At 25.6% G+C, this 18,722-nt stretch overlaps 1 protein-coding gene across 9 annotated transcripts in view; it reads right to left on the bottom strand.

Annotated features, from left to right (window-relative positions):
- LOC107447376 (coiled-coil domain-containing protein AGAP005037) overlaps positions 1-18,722 on the bottom strand; it is a 759,443-nt gene that overhangs the window by 506,455 nt on the left and 234,266 nt on the right. Inside the window, exon 1 of one of the 9 annotated variants that reach the window (XM_071184699.2) lies at positions 9,491-9,766. The exons of 7 other annotated variants lie outside the window; for them this stretch is intronic. In XM_071184699.2, the coding sequence (XP_071040800.1) occupies positions 9,491-9,569 (79 nt within the window). In that variant the 5' untranslated portion in view covers positions 9,570-9,766. Of the gene's footprint in view, positions 1-9,490; positions 9,767-18,722 lie in introns of those variants that run through there. One more of the 9 variants, XM_071184697.2, reaches the window with a different exon arrangement.

The raw sequence follows: 18,722 nt of genomic DNA, 5'->3' as shown, positions 1-18,722 counted from the left end.
CTCAAAGTAAAAGGCACTTAAAATTTTGAAAAGGCACTCACCGTAAAAATTTATCAAAATGTGTAATATGATGTAATAACTGAATTTGATCCTCAACAATTTTTAATTTACCGCTTTATACTATTTTACGTGTATATTTAAAAAAGAAATTTTAACTCATTATTTAAATGAGAAAAATTTGCAGTTTATAAATAATAATTAAATGCCTGCTAAGAGACAATCATTTTCTATGGAAAAAAACTATAATTATTTTTTGATAAACAGCTTAAAAGATTTTTTCTATAATTTATGCTTAAAATTAATAGAAAAAGAACATTTAAAGGTGCATTTTTTAAAAAGAAAATGCATTTATTTAAAAAATAATTTTAAATTTTAAAATCCCTTTAAAATTTATTAATATACCTCCTTGAAGAAAAGAGAAACTTCTAACTAGTTGAGAATGATGTTTACAAAGTAAATATTTATAGTAGTAATCAGAATTAAACTTATAAACATAAATAATTCTTGTACGTTATTATTTATCAGTTAATTAATTTTTCTTAAAAATGGAATAAAAAGGCAGTATTTTTAAGGGATGGCTCATTATTTTTACAAGAAGGTCAAAGAGGACGCATTTGCAGGGGTCAAAAAGGCAGGCCACCCTTCTAAAAACGCTTAGGGAGAACACTGCATGATAATGCATTTTATCATGTTAAATGAAGAAAACGTTTCAAATTAATGTTTTACGTCGGACAAAATTTTAATACATTTAAACGATTTAAAATCATTTTAAAACTATTCTAAACTTCTGGATCTCTCAATTTTGTTAAGAATCAATTTAAAAAACCTCTCAGATAATACAAATTATAATAAATTGAAAGAACTCTCTTTAGAAGTCATCAAAATCATGATCCTTTAAATAAATACATAAAGTGTTGCCAAAGCATAAAAATAAAAGAATCGAATCAAATTTGTTTGGATATTAGTTTTGACTAGAGAAATGACCTTTTGTTTTGTTATTTCTTGCAATAACTACTTCGAATGTAAGTAAAATACTTGACTTTTTCTTGACCTACAGAAGGACAATTGAAAATGTTCTGACGCATGTAGCGGAATTGGTTTAAGAAATTGAATTGTAAGTTAAATACAAAAGTAGGATGGGAAAAGCAGAATGATTTCAGACTATTTTATTTTCATAAATTTAATTTCAAAAAATAATGTAATTATTATCTTTTTAGAATGTGAGAAGTGTTTTCTTTCATTGTTCTAACAAACTGGTATTACATTTAAAAGTGTAAAAAATTAAAATAAAATATTTTAAATATTCATCTTAAAATTATATTAAAAATCATCTTTACATAAAATATTTAAAATTCTCTCAAGTTTTTTATTTGTAAATTAAATTTAAAAAACAATCTATTGATTTTTATAAATTATAAGGAATAGGGATGCTATAAGTTTTGACTAGATGAAACAAATATTCTTTTTTTTTTTTTCTGTCTTGCAGTGTAGCTGCGAAGAAAGAGAAAATTTGTACTTTTTCGAGATTTACAGAAGAACAGTTTAACTTTTTCTAACTCACGTAGTGGAATTGGCTCAAGAAATGGAATTGGTTGGTAGTTTAAGAAGTCCATTTTATTTACATAAATTCAATTTCAATGAATCTATCTCATAAACATACTACATTATAATATACTATAACAAAATATAGTTGCCATCATTTTTGGTATTTGAATAAACTAACTGCATTTTTAAGTATAAAACTATAACTTATCATTTAAAATATTATATAAAATTCACAAAATAATAATTGTTTAAAAGAATTAGGGTGAATATATTGCTAAAAAAGGTCTTGTAAAGTCTTATATTGCGAAAAGGTCTTACATTGCTAAAAAGCTTTTTAAACGACATGTGTTTTCAATGAAGCCATAAGTTGATTGCAATATGAAAATATGTGCTGTCAATAAACAAACAAACGAAAAATTAATAAATAAATAAATAAGACTATAACAGTGAAAAAGTAAGAAAAAATTGCGATTTTATACATTATTAAAAAATTTAGCTTACCCTAACACCAAAAATAGTGGCGAATATATACATAAAAATTTTTTGTAGTGCATGCATAATTTATTTTTAAGGTTATAAAAAGAAAATTTATAAAATTAGTGATTTGAATACTGACAATATTATAATATAAATAACACACTTTCAGAAACTTTCGGTTACAAGTTAAACCATGATATTCAAATTTGCATGCAAACATAATATGTTAAATCCAACCATATATCGGTTCAAGTGAGATCATAGCATGGTGAAATAAAGTTTGGGAACGATAAATTGGCAAGATAATACGATTAACCTCACCATCATATTAAGGTTACAATTAATTTAAAAGATTTTTGGTTGAATGCGGCGCCAAATTTCCAATATTGTATACTCAAGTTAAAAGCAAACTTCCAACGCAAGTATCCAAACTTTAAAAAAATAAAATGTCAACCAAATTTTACCGAAACTAGCTTCTGCGTAATATTTGAATAACAGAATTATACACTAAAATATATAATAACATAACATGAAAAAATAATAACATAACATGAAAAAATAACAGCATAATAAAATAAATAAATAAGACAGTAAAAATTAGACAGCTAAGTTGCCGAGTGTTCTAAATTTATGCAAGCAAATTACGTAAATTCAATTAATGCATGTTTCATCATTGTCTCAATGGCTAAAAATTACATTTTCAAATATTAATATCGCTTTTAAATATTTCATTTTGATATAAAAAGAAAACTTAAAATAAATATTCTCACAACAGAAATATTTATAAATCTAAAGCTCCAATCAGAACTCATCTTTGAATATAAAGAACAGTTTCGATGCTTTTCATACTATTTGCAAAAGTTTAAGGAAGTAAAGTTATAATTAAATCGCTTGGGAGATTTCCAATTACCATATTTCATTAACTAAAATTAATTTTTTTAGAAAATTTGCGTCAAACCGTATTCATTAAGCATTTTATCGCAAAAATTCAAATTCAAAGTTGTTTTCTAATACATCATTTTTCTAATACATTATTTTTAAACCGAAACTTTTAAAGCAAATAAAGAATTGACATCTTATTACATAATACAGAATATACTGTGTGAGATTTTAATATAATATGCCACATGCGTTAGCGATCTTTTTATTTTATTTATTAATTACTATTTTTTTTTTGGCTTGATTATTTATAAATTATCAAAAACATTTGTCAGAGTAAAGCTGGTTTTCAAATTGTTCTTACAAATAAATCTAGACAAGGCAGTTTACATTTTTGTGTCATACTATTAGATATTAAATTTCGATGTAAAGTTATACTAACATAAAATCTTATCAGTTTATTGTAACCATAATTTACTAATTTAATGTGAGAGTGTTTGGTTTAACTGCAAAATAGCTATAGTAAATAGATAACAGTTGCGATGGTTTAGTGGTTAAGACACTAAACTATTTGTGAAGGACAGGGGTTAGCTCTCCTGTGGCGGATTAAAAGCCCATCCAGCTTCAGATCGAAGAGTACTAGCTTATCTGGGAAGTAAAAGCGGCCTGTGCGCATTGCTGACCATATTGTGAGGCCTAATCCTCCCCCCTGGCTCACAACGGACTTTTACATGAAGGCTTTTCTTAAATAGATAAAAATCTTACTAAAGTTATGAAAATACGTAAAAAAACCTACATAATAGCAGTGTTAAAAAATATTATGTATTTTATGTACGTCGGACATAAATGTTTGAATATAATTAATAATAAAACAAATAATCCTCTTACGACTGGTCTTTGCAATTTATAACCTATCAATTTTAGTGATTCATAGTACTTTTATAGTGTAGCTCTTTACTTTTCTGAAAGTAAGAAAGAAAAAAAAAGCATAAAAAATTAGGAAAAATGGAAATTATTCTAATTACAATCTGCTTCGCGGCAGTAATTGATAACCTATCAACTTTTCAGAGTTACATCAATTTAAAATTATTCACAATGTCAAGAGTTTTTCAGAGTTACATCAATTTAAAATTATTCACAATGATTCTAAATAATAGCGACATTCTCATCAGATAATTTAAAACAGACATAAAAAAGTGAAGGAACTTTTTTCCTACTGCTGTCATCAAACTGTTTTCCCGAACAATGAATTTGATTTGAAAAGGTAATAAAATAAATAAGAAAACAATTAGCCCTGATTTTCCCCTCGTAACAGACAGACAATAACATCTGGTAATAGAATAAAAACAAAAGGAATGCAGTTTTTCAGTACACGAAATTCGATTTTGATCGATCTATTGGCTCATTCATAAGGTAAAAAAAAATCGTCTAGTCAAACTAAAGAGAAAAAACGATTTTTGTCGAGATCTTTCCAAAAAAAATCGCTTGATTTATTAACAGAAACTGATATTTTTTTTCTACATTTTTGACGGACAAACTCACTTAGAAATATAACTCGTTACCTTAGCAACTAAAGTAGACACAACTAGGCACTTTTTGGTGGTGTCTCTACAGCGTTTATGCTGTCTATAGAGACAGTATACGTACACCATTCATAAATTTTTTATTCTAAAAGTGCTAGTAAAATGTCTGCTTAAAGGAGAAATAAATCATTTAAAAGTAGTAAAATATTACTCAATTTATATTGAAAAATAATAGTTGCTCTCTTATTTACTAGCTACTTGTATAATGTTATTTTAAATACCACTAAATTACTTATTGTAAAATAATTTTTATTTAGTGTACGAAGATTTTTTTTAAATCAATTAAAAAAGAGTTTAATCAAAAAATTTACAAAGAGATGTTTGAACATTTTAACGTGCTTTTTTATATTCATAAAACTTAGATAATTTTAAATAATTCGTTTAAAATAAAGGAATTGTTGATAAATGTATATTGAAAAATTGATAAAAATTACCCATGTGTTTCTTGTAATATTGTAATTTAATTTACACGATAGATTTAAGTTATAGTATCTGTTTTCAGTGTAATCTGTTCTATACAAATTAAACAACGAAAAAAATTAAGATTTTTTTTATATGATTTCATCTTGTAAACTAAAAATAGTTTCTTTTAAAGATGTGAATTTTAGCTAATTATGTGTCAAAATATCTGTATCAAAGTCATCACCTGCTTACTTAATTTTAAAAAGTATGCAACAGCGTTGTTAAATACTTTAATGTAATGAGATTTAAAATATAGTCGATTTTTTATGATAACTCTTTAAGTGTGCGATGTTTTTTTGTTTTTTTTTTATTGAAGTAAATGAAAATTTCAACATTTTTTTTACATCTCTCAATCTTGAAGAATTGAAATAATTCATTTTAAAGATGTGGATGAATGCCATAGTTTAAATTTGTGACGATACTAGTCAGTACACGAGTTCTTTACAATTTCAAATACGAACGATTCTAATACAAATTTTAAAAGAAAAAATTTTGTAAATGGCAACATATAATAAAGTAAATTTTTAATCATGAATTTAAAATAGGGGAACTATTAATCAATTCGCAAAGAAAAATACATAGTAGCATCATTTGAAATGCTTATTGTAATGTAATTTAATATGTGGTTGAATATTTATGCATTTCTATGTCAGTGTACAGTATTCTCTTAAATCCAAGAATTAAAAGCTTCAACGATAAAAAGCTGTATTAATACAATTCAAATAATTAAATATTGAGCAAGTATATCCTTTTAAACGGTATCATAATAACTTTTTAATGTTAGATCATACTATTCTTTTTTAGCCCATTTACTTATGGTAAATTCGATAGCTCACTTACTTTCAACGTTTCTAGAATTAATAACTTCTGTACTTTTAACAAATCATTTAAATAATTGATATTTCTATCACTTAGGGCTAATCCGATTGCTTCTTCACTTGAACGCTCACTTAGATCAGATTCTACACTTCTTTCACTTTTGTCAGATTCGTGCGCACCTTCACTGAGTGCAAATTTGATTGCCCCTTCATTTTTGTCAGATTCGATACTTCTTTTACTTTAGTCAAATTCCATAACATCTTCACTTAGGAAAAATTCAATTGCTTGTTTTACTTTTGATAGATTCAATACTTCTTTCACTTTCGTCAGATTCAGTTGCACCTTCACTATGGAACAATTCGATTGCTCCTTTTTTGGCCAGATTCGATAGATCTTTCACTTAGGACAAATTCGATGGCTCATTTATTTTGGACAGATTCGAAAATTTTCAATCCGTTTATTTAAAGATTTAGCAGATTGTATATTATTAAAGTAGAATGACTGTTGCGCGTAAGGGTAAAATAACTTTTTGAATGAATTTGTACTACAATAAACTGCATTTAAGGTCAAGGTTTAACATTTAATTAATAGAAAATTAAAAGAGAAAAAAAAATCTTACATGCAACAACAATAATTTAGCTATTTTTGAGTAAATCAGATGCAATGTTAGGAAGTTATTAAATACTGTTTAATGAAAGCGACATTAAATTTGAGGGGGCAATTCATACGGGTGTCAATGCAAAATGCTATGCAATATAGTATGAATAAACTTTCACTTATATTTTCAGTCAGAATAAATTTTAAAAAAATTACATATCGCTAAATTTTATAAGTGAACAAAAGAGCTTTTTACTCCTAATAAAAACACGATTTTTTACTTTCCTGATAAAATTAAATTATCAGATTTATTTATATTGTAAACATTTAACGTCTGCAAAAAATATTTTAAAATAGCTTTATAAATAAAGTAATATTTTAAAATTTCAAATGATGCAACACTCACATCATGTTATTAAAAATTTAAAATTTAATTCTAATAATTTGAATTAGTTCAAAGGTGCGTAATAAAGAAAACTTAATAATCATAACAAAGACATATCATAAAATAGCTTCGGAATTTTGTAAAGATCATTTCATTCAATTATTCTATTGTTATTTAAATTCTTCACTTAATTCAAACATAACGTTCTACAAGTATGAGAATTCCGCCAAAATAGCTTATTGTTATTGTAAGAACAATATTAATACACGCATGACTAAAGTAAACAATAGGCTTTCATGATATAAATAATAAATTGCGAAAAATAAGACATGAACTTATATAATCGAATATTCAATTGTTGTTGAGAATTAAAGTTGTCAACTTTGTCTTGAAAAATATATTACATAATTCAAAAATTATAAATACTTATTAATATAAATTTCAGGTCTAAATTTTAAATGAAACATTAAATAATACAAGTATTTTAATATATGTAATTACAATTATAATATAAAAACATCCATTATTTTGAAATAATATTTTTTTAACCATTTAGAAAAATTGCATTTATTTTATAATTACTTTTTAAAATGTAATTTCTCAAAAAATATCAAAATTCTGATTTCTCTAATTAGATTATATTTTGAAATTATCATTTCCTGCATTAACAGCGCGTGTAAACAAATTTTAGAACATAAAGAACTTTATGATAGATTATATAAAATATCACAGTTTTAGCATAACAATAAAATTCATAACAAAACTTTGTATTATTCTCAACAATTTTAAACTCCATTTGCATGCCTCGTTTGCTTTTTATTTAAATGCTATACCGTTTTATTATACGCATAATTAAACATACAATCTATATGTAGATTTATTATTAAAAAAAGTTATAACTAACATTCCAATGGTTTCTGATTTTTTAGAAAACTTTTTAACACAATTAATATTGTGATGAAATTTTGTTTATTCGAGAACGAAAATTTATTTTGAAAATGTTATCTCTATACAATCAGTATTTATAGTATTATTATCAGTATTAACAATACATTTAATTATTAAGTATTTACAATACATTTAATTATTAAGTATTTACAATAAAATCATATTTATCTACGACCAGCAAACTGTGCAATACTCTAAAATCATTATAGACTTGTGTCTTATTAAAATGTGCAATTTTATTTTATCGCCATTTGATTTCATAATGATTTACATATATTACTGAGATATTATTATTTCTTACTTAAGCTTCTCTCAAGTATTTTTTTGAAATATTTCCCTCTAATTTTACATTCAATTCTTATTCAGTGAAATATTCAGTTTTCGTTTTTTTTTACTTATTATTATTTTAAAGATTATTTGACTTTGATGCATTATTCGTTAATTATTTTAATATTATTCTGTTGATTTAATAAAAAACATTCTTTATAATTCTTTTTTACTTTAATATCCTATCTATTGTATTTTTTTCAGTTTAAATATTTATATTACTCCGATAGACGATTATTTACTATAACAGATTTAAAATGTTTCATATATCTCGAATTCGGTTTGATAAATTGATCAAAATGTTTTTATTTTGGTACTTCATACATAAATTTTCTCCGATTTTTAATTAGTATTCTTTACTGATTCAAATTATTTCTTATATAATGATTATAACATGCTTAAATATTCACTTAATAACTCAAAAAATGGTCTTACGTTTTTTTAAACAGAGTTTTTAAAAGTTTAAATTTTCATTTTGATAAGACAAAAACATATTTTAAAGATATGTACTACATGACATAATATTATAGATTGCAACTTTTATTTGAAAAGAGTTCTTATAGTTTCTAATCACTAAAATGTTTATTAGTAAGAATTAGTTTTTGTTTTATAAATTATTATGCGCCAACATTGGCTGTGTAATGTTTGGTAAATATTGCCAAAAATATTTAAATGATCATTTACTGTTACTTTTTTACTACGAGTACTTTTGATTGATTGATCAAAATGTTTTTATCTTCGCACTTGAGATATAAATTTTCTCCGATTCATAATTAGTATTCTTTACCAGATTCAAAATATCTCTAATTTAACGATTATAACATCTACAGTTTTTCATTAGCAGAGTTAAAAAAAATTTTAGAGATTAATATTCACTTAATAACTGAAAAATTGTTTTTTTGTGTTTGCTTAACGATATTTTTAAGAGTTTAGTTTTTCATTTTGATAGGAATAAGACATATTTTAAAGATATATACCAACACTGATGTTTTTTTAGTGCTTCAGAGCTTTTTTTAGTTTGATACATGACATAATATTATCAATTGCATCCTTTTATTCAAAGACAGTTGTTATAGTTTCCAATCACTAAAATATTCATAAGTAATATTTGTTTCATTTATTATTATATGTATACATAATGTTTGGTACATGTCATCAAAAAGACTTTGGCATGATTATGTATTATTACTTTTTTGCTCTTAATACTTAAAATTGATAAATTTGTTTTAGACGAAAATCGGAGTATAAGTTCTTATTTTTCGTAAAATTCGAAAAGAAAATTATATCTTAACTGTCCGGTGGGGAAATCAATAAACCGTGTCTGCGTTTCGGGGTTTTAATATGTTGCATTTTCACAGGATGCTTTAAAAAAATAAAGAAATAAAAAAATCGCAAATAATTCTAAGATTTTTCTTTGTCTCTTATTAAACTATCAAAAACATTTTTTTTAAAAAAAAAGAAGACTTACTTTGAGCCGGGTAGGAAGATCGGGTACAAGAGCACAAATTACCCGTTTTGGCTCTAGCTAGAGACACTTTTACCTCCATAAAATTTATTTCAATTTGCTAAACGTAGTAATCCACCCTTGAAGTTTTTCACAATTAAGTTCCAAGAATAAAAGAAAACAAAAATAAATCGGAGAGACAAGCAAGGAAAACCACAACACTTCTCAACTCAACTCACAACAGGTACCGGCGAAACGCGATTGTCTGCAACTTTTTCTATAGTGAAATTCTAGGGCTGTAAGAAAAGTGGCATGTTTTTCTCCCGCCACAACAGACAATGTAAATAGATTGCGTGCAGCGGCCTCTTACGGCGGAATAGGAAACTATATTGTTAGTGGAGAAGACTATTTATTTTTTATAGACAGGTGCGGTGAAAGGTTACATAGTTGAGGGTCGTTATTTTAGATTAACTCTAGACTAGATTCATCGACTTTTGGAAGGTGGGTTGCGCATGGGAAATGAGGGGTTTTCTAAAGATGCATTCACGTGTAATGGAATATTTAAAATAGTTCGTCTGCAAAGTATACTTCCATAAAACGCCTTAAATTTTTCAAATGCAAATTTTAGAATGAACTATGAATCCTTAGGGGCATTTGGATGTTTAAACGATTATATAAAATATTTTTTGATCTGAGGAATATATGTTGAAATGACATTTAAATTGCAAACATAATATTTTTTTCTTATCATTTCACGTATACTGAAATGATATTTAGACATTTAAAATATATTTTGATGTACAAAGAGCATATTAAAAAAAAATATGCAAATGTTTAAAAAATTTAGAAATGTAAAGATATTTTTAATTCATTAAGAATAGTTTAAAGTGTTTTAGATATAAAAAAGACATATTTCTTTTTAAAAAACATATTGGAAAAACATAGAATATCAATATTTTCCAACGTAATATATCATGATATTAAAGCCTCGATAATAGAACAGAATTGTAATAAGTAAAATATAAATAAAAAAATAAGAATGACTATCATATTGTGTACTTAAATGAATTAATCTGTAGTTTTAAATACATCGACTCACTTTCTCAGCTCCATATAAAACTTCCATTTTGATTATATTTTCAAACACACTCACCTATAAAAGAATAAAACACGAATGAATGAATTAATAAATTAAATATAATAAGTATCTTAACATAATTTTGGCATGCTCCGAAAAAAATTGCGGATCAAATTGCGGTGAAAAGTAATGGCTCACAGAGTGCATAGTTTGTAAAATCCGTTTTACCGTAAAATCCATTTTACCGTAACATTTTATACCGTAATTTTTACAAAAATAAGTAATTTCAATGATTTTACAGTATTACTGTAAAAATTATGATATATCTGATTTTTAGGTACATCAGATTCCAATTTTTTTTTAAGAATGGAACTCTAAAACTTAATTTTAAACTTAATTTTTTGCACTATGTGATAAATAAGTTTAATAACTTAAATAATTCCCAGAATCATATTTAAATTAAAAATATTATTACATTCACTAGAGAACTATAGAACTATAACAGTAACCCAAATTTATGGCAGCCTAAATCCGCCTATATAACTTGTTCCGTGGAACCCTAGGGTTCCATAAGAAGGTTACAGGGTGCCGAAAGTTAAAACTATATTTAACCAACAACTGTTTTTTAATACTATAATTATATTTATATGTCGCCAATATTCAATTATTTCTTTGATAATTTAGATATTTTTACAAAATTTTAAAGTAGAAAAAAAACGAATATATAATGAAAAAGATATGTATTTGTGAAAAAAAAAACTGCACTGGTATTCCTGATTTAAATTTTTTTCAATCTAAAATAAAACTAAATACAACGAAAAGAAATATATTTTTCTGATAACCATTCTCAATTTTTATAATAGTTATTATTCGTATAGTTTTATTTTAGAGCAAATCATTATTCAGCTTATTTTATTCTTACATCGTATGCATACACCAAAACGAAATTATGAACTACACTAAACGCTGTTCCAGACCAGTAAATGAAGCTGTCTGACGTTAAACCTAATTTAAAGACTGGCATTGATGAACAATGAAAAAACTTGATTCTTTTCACTTTCAAAATAATTAATTATATGTTCGCTATGCTGTGTTATTATGCTCGATTTCTTTGGTTAATATGCTCGCAATTGCAAATGAACTTAATTGATAAAGTCAAGGTTCCGCCAAACGAAATTCGATCTTTAAAGGTTCCATGGTCGAAAGAAATGGTTAGCCGCTAGCTTAAATTAAGCTAAATGATATCTAGTGAATTTTTAAAGGAATGATATCATTTTCTTAAACCAAATCAGGTGAAATGATGACCGGAACGGCCACTATTATTGGACAGATAAATCTCAAGTTTCATCATCGTTATATCATCAAGTTTTGTCATCGTTATATCACCAAGTTATATCATCAAGTTTTTTCACAGAAATGCTAGATTTCTTTCCTTATCATCATTGTAAAACTTATAAACTTTTCAAGTCGCTATTTTATAGTTACTTAGCATTTGCCGCTATTTATACGTTTTTGATTTTGATTTTATAGGTTTTACGCAAGAAACGAAATTTTTTTATTATGAAGTAAAACTATGATATTACTTAAGATATTTTAAAAACTAGTTTCTCGATTTTTATCGAATATCAAATCTAGCTAGAAAATACCAAATGTATGATAACTATATATATCGTGATCAATACTGCACTGAGAAAAAAAATATATGGTCAATATTACCAGTAGATGGAAAATATTATCGTGTTTCTGGCTCAATGCGAACATCAAAAAGGTCGGTATTCTTTACAGAAGTACTTTAGTAAATACTTTGGTTAAATAAACAAGAAAATATGGTTTTATAATATGTGAAAAAATTTGGTCCTTTGTAAAATTTGATAATTTTGTCTTGACATTTTAGAGCATTGTATAAAAACCATTTATTTAATTAAACTTACCCTTTATATTCACTAAATGTGTGGTAATAAGAACTCTAATTTTGAAAACCAGAATTTCAAATAAGCCATTACCATAGGAACGGAAAAATTATCAAATGGATGGTTTATAAAAAAAATCGCATTCTTTGATTTTATTACCATAATTATAGTTTTTTTTTTTAAATCAAAGCTGTCATTACCACGGAATGCGGTGATTTTTTTTCCGTGTCACAACAGTGTATATTTATTTAGACAATTTCCAAAAATTATCGATGACAATAATGATCATATTTTAGCAATTTTATCATTATTGGCACGAAAAAGCGTTAATTATGATAATATATTTAGTATATTCAGTTGCAATAATTATGAAATGCAATATTATCATAAATACTGATCAATTTTCTTTGCGAAAGAAACATTTATAACTGTAAAAAAATAATGTAATTGACAAAAATCGGGAAAATATAGAGCTGTATCATAAAAAATTGATGCTTAGCATGATTAAAATTCCTATATCACCCAACACTCAATACTATATTTGATGGAATACTTTCGTGTTAAAAATAAATAGGAATGTTTTGGTGTTAAAAACACATTAGAAAATTTTGGTGTCAAAAACAAACTGGAAAGTTTTGGTTTCAAAAACAAACTGGAATGTTTTGGTGTTATAACAAAACTGGAATGCTTCTGTGTCAAAAACAAACTGGAATGTTTTGGTGTTATAAACAAATTAGTGTCTTATAAATAAAAGTTTTCGAAGACCCAAAAATGTAGTAGTGTCCCCTACTAACTTAAGCACATTAACTCGTAAGTTTATTCGAAAGTATTTAATAATTATTAACTATAATTTAAGAATAACTTCCACATTTTTATTTAAATGATAGGTGAGAAATAAAATTCAATTAAAAGTTTTGATCTTTTATTCTTTTTTTTTAGTTTATGCTTTGTTTGTTTGTTTATGCTAGTAATGTTGTTTACGGAAATAAACGATACTTAGCAATATTTCAACTTATAACCTCTTGCAATTATTTTCAAATGAACTAATTAAAAAAAACTAACTCCCCTAAATGACACTTCTAACACGAAACATTCAACAGCAAAAAATTCAAGAAGCAATTATTATTATTTTTTTTTTAATATTTAAAAAAAGAAATTATTGAATTCTCTTAAACGTAAATGAATCCAAAGATGCGTTTTATTCTAATTAGCGATTTCTTAATCTTCTTTCAATTTGCTTCTTTCATAATTATAGCATTAAACACAGACTAAATACAGTTTTTTTGCTGCATTTTTATTGAATTTTATGAGAATTTTTTTTTTCCTTTTTGGGGAATAATTAAAAAAAAAGTCTTGTTGTATAACTATTGATTTAAGAAACAGAATTTAAGCTTCACTTCCCTGGAGTCAGATGATTGCAAAAAAATATATAATCCCTTAATTATACTTCAAATATATATGTTTTTCTTTCATTTTTTTTTTATCTGGAACGATAATTTATGAGTATCTTGGGTTATGTTTCAGTAAGATATGTTTGGTTAAACTAGTGAACCATATTTCGAAGTGTTTTTAGAATATTTTAATTGTGAAAATTAAAAATAAAAATTTAATTATGAAAATTAAAATTTTAAAATTAAATATCTTTTAAAGAAATGTTTAATAAGAATACTATTAGACAGGAACGTTATAAAGAGAATTTTCATTAAAATTAAATTCAAGAATAAATTATACGAGATTGGATGAATTAAATTCAGAAGGAAATTATTCATTACATGAATCATAAGTATTAAATATATATATAAAGCAATTTGAAATTACTAACTCCTATCAAAAAAATAATTTTGTCTAACATTTTAATTACGTAAGTAGTACTTACAATTAAGTCATGCTGTCTTTTTTTAATAATTACGATGCTAGATTACGTAAGGGTTGTTTTGAAAATTAATTTTGAAAACTAACACTTTTAAGCGAATGACAGTAAAACACCATTTATAATAAGTAAATATTATCTTCATAATTTCTTGTTGTTGTTAATTAATGGTCAAAGAACTGATATTGTAATGAACTCAGATAATAATAACTTACTAATTAAAATTATTAAAAACAAAAATATTAAAATAGGAAATTATTATTATTATTATTATTATTAATAATAATAATAATAATGAAAATACTAAGTAAATCGTCAAAATAATCAAGTTTTTTTCCAATCTGTTATTAAAAACATTAATTTCTGTAAAATTAATTACAATGAAAAAAAATATTTTTTACTTTAATGCAATGTTACTTAACATGATCTTACATTCAAGTATTCAATTAGTATTGTTTTTTTTTGTCAATCGAATATAAAATCAAATTTTAAAAGAGAATATTGTTATTATTATTATCAGTATTTTTAATAATGATAACAATAATGATAATAATAATAAGAAGTAGATGAAGAGAAATGCAAAGTAATATTTTAAAAATACTCAATTTTAAAAGTTCTTGTCTTATTTTCTTTCCAATTTATCATCTGTCATTATAAACACTAACTTCCTGTATAAAATTAAGTGTTTTACAATAAAAAAAAATTTTTCTTACTTTTATACAATATTACTTAACATGATCTTACATTTAGGTATTCATTTCACATTTTTTATCATATCGTAAGTAGCATATATTTTAGAAATCGAAAATATAATAAAATTTTAAAAGAGAAATTGTTATTAATAATACCAACAACAATTGGATTAATTCCTATTATGGGGGAAATTTTGGATAAGCTGGGTTAACTGGAATGCTTAATGCTCCAGTTAATGAACATGGATTCTATGCATGGACGAGACGAGCTTAAGATCACCATCTTGTGCCAGAAAGTTTGTTTAATGGAACAAGCTATTCCGTTAAAGATTTAATCGATTTTACATACTCAAAATAAAGATAAAAAACGGTTTTACAAATTTAGTCCAACGTAGAAAAAAATGAAAAAGATTTATTGGGATGCTTTAAGAGGCCACTATACATCAGAGAATTTTTTTGGGGTGAATTCTGCATATATTCCATTGGTATTTCAAAGTTTAGAATTATGCTGAAACCGCATTCAAATAAACCGATGTAAATTGTTAAATACTAAAAGCTAAGCAATATTTTCCAAATATCAAAATGCAAATAATTTATTGCTGGATTACTTCCCCATTGCGTAATCATGAGTAATCCTTTCATAAATTTGTTTGCAGTTTCAGATCTTAAAAAAAAATTACAAATGTAAACTTAGTGTTTTATTTTAGGTTCATCAATACTCAATTTATTATACTTTAAATTTTTAATTACTAGTATAGGGGAAATATCGCACTGCGTAGCGTCCTCTTAAGGGGACGCTATACAGAGGGAGTAACTTTTCATCGCAAATTCGCTTTCACCTCCATAAGTAATTTAAAATTTACAGTATAGAAAGAGTGAATTCAGATAAATTTAGAGTAACCTATGAAGCTTCAAATACTAAAAAGAAATTTTCAAAACATCGAAATGAAAAAAAAAAAACATTAGGAGAAGATAACATAGGATTATGCAATGGGGAAGCTCTTTTCCATTTCATGTTTTCATTTTGGTATTTTAAATTTTTTTTCAGAAATTGAAACCTGAACTCATTTTTTTTAAAATAGATTTAAATTACTTATGGAAGTAAAATTGAATTTGTGATGAAAATTTCTCCCACGATATGGCATACTTTTAAAGTTGTAACTGAACTTGTATTTCTTTGTTAACCAGGAGAAAATAAAAGTGCATTAATTTTTATTTTTTTCATAATTATCTTCTTAAGAAAGCAGAATGTCGTAAAATACGTACTTTAAAAAAAAATTTTGTTGCTTCGAAAAATAACAAAGCTTTTCCTGTGATTTAACATTTAATTTGAAGATTTCATTTTAAAACTATTTTAAACTATAATTTAAGAGGGACAAAATCTTGGGAAATGTTTTAGTATAAACAGTTGCATAAGCAGTATAAATCGAACGCTATGTGATGTTTGCGTGCCATTTTTCTCAAATTTTCTCTATTCAGAATGGCAACAATTCGCATGCTTGAAGCAGTTTATCTATCAGGTTGGATGAATGTGTTAGAAAATGGCTGTTGCGTGCAAATTTAAAGTCTTTAAAATGTGAATTTTACAAAAGAGGGCGTGTTAGGAAATAATAAATAGACCATTTTAAAGAAAACTTAAATTTATATGTTGCATATAAGAACGAAATATTCTCTGTGACCATATAGTATTTGTTGTCTATGTCACATATAGCATAAAGAATTTTCTCAGAGACATTGTTTGACTTGAAGATTTATATTTGTATTTTAAGAGAGAATTCGTATGTCTTTTTTTTTATATTTTTACATGCTGGTATAGATTAAACATGGAAATGTATACACTAAAATGGATAGCAAAAGTTTTACATTTTAAACTCAAATAAATGTAATAAATAATTTGAAAAAAATTATATAAATCAAAACAATTTATCTTTGACCACTATATTTATAATAAGAAAGAGGAAATATAATAATCATTAAATACAACGGTTACGAACGATTAAAAGGAATGAAAAGGATTTGGAAAAATTTTCTGAAATATAAGTCTGAAATAAATTGCATTCTTCCAACTCTTTAGATATTATCAGTAGTAAATGAAAGATGTAGTTAATAAAGATTAAATGGCACTTAGAAAAACCAAATTCATTCAAAAATTAGTTTCACATAAGTTTAAAAAAAATTTAAAATACCAAATCTTCATTGAAGGATTTTATAATTTGTGTGAGTAGAAAAATTCCTTTTCGTGTGAGTAGAAAAATTCTCCCCTTTTCTTTGATTCCCTGATTTATAATTACATTTCCAATCGTTTTGAAAATACTGAAATTGTTGTCGGTACATTTTTGTTTGAGGGGAAAGATCCGGAAAATACATGGTACGTGGTACATTTTTACATGGCAAGATCCATCCATTAATTTCTAAATTTTTTCTGTTGATATCAGCATAAAATTGAAAAAAGTCATAAAGGTAGCATTTTTCATACAAAATATTTTTGTATCCCAAATTTGAGTTATTTACCTAAAAGAATTATTTTTCTCATCTATTATTATTATGTTTTTGTTTTTAATTGTTTTCTAAATTAAGAGTGTAAAACTAAAATTGTTGTTTCCTTATAATAACTTAATTCTCGTATGATATTAATTTATCATGCAGTTTTTTAAGATAAACTTATTTGAAACGGTATCTAAACTTATTAACAATTTACAATTATTATTTTTGGTGCAAATTATACAAAATGATAACCAATCAAAATTATTTATGTTTTCTAATTAATCATGCATTTAATGGAATCATGCGAGATCTTTCTTAATATTTACCAATCAAATTTGACTCAAAATAGAAATTTTATTTAAAAAAATGAATGTTGGATGTGGCATGGTACATACATTTTATATTAATAATTTATACTAATAATTTACGTAGAAAAAGCTGCTTTATTCACAAAACCAAAATTATTGCAAAGCAATCATCTCCCTGACAGAAAAGTTTGGTCAAAACTACCAGAATATGGCAAAATTTACCGTGTTTCTGGCTTAATGGGAACACAAAAAAAACTTCCAGGATGCACAGGATTTTCACAGAAATGCTTTGGTAATGATTTTAGTAAAATTAACAAACAAACATGGTTTTGAAATATGTGATAAAATTTGGTAATTTAATCATGATACCTTTGAGATAGCATAACCATTTACTTGGTTAAGTTTATTTTTCAGTTTTGTATTTTTTACTAAATGTGGGGTAATACACTGGTGTGCAAAAATGAAGGACGAAATGTTAAAAATAGCATAACAACAAATCAGGTAATTATAACCGAGGGAAAGGTCATTGAAAAGACAAATCACGGGAAGGTTAAGTAAAATATTTGCATATATACACCATGACGTACAGGGGAGCATGTCGTAAGCTCAGTATTTATGTGGATAATATTGCACGGTACGCATCGGTTTAAACGAAGTGAATTTATTGTCACGGTGTGATGTGGCCAGCAGACAACACAGAAGACGACACCTGGATGAGTTTATGCGAGGTTGGATCATTGGGAATTTGGAAGAAGGTCGAAGTGTGATCAGTGTGGCAGCGGATTTCGGGATCACTACAGTATCGTTTCGAAGAACAGCTGTCCGGAGGTTTTGTTGAGGCCTTCCTCGCACAATCACGGCAGCGGATGACCGGTATAAAGCCCTACAGGCTAAAAATAACAGACGGCTGAAAG

This window comes from Parasteatoda tepidariorum, chromosome 10 (genome assembly GCF_982258835.1).
Source record: "Parasteatoda tepidariorum strain Cologne lab strain chromosome 10, Ptep-v5.0, whole genome shotgun sequence".
In the NCBI taxonomy this organism is placed as follows: domain Eukaryota; kingdom Metazoa; phylum Arthropoda; class Arachnida; order Araneae; family Theridiidae; genus Parasteatoda; species Parasteatoda tepidariorum.
The sequence above is the reverse complement of the archived record's forward strand: the minus strand, read 5'-3'. Positions and strand labels throughout refer to the sequence as shown.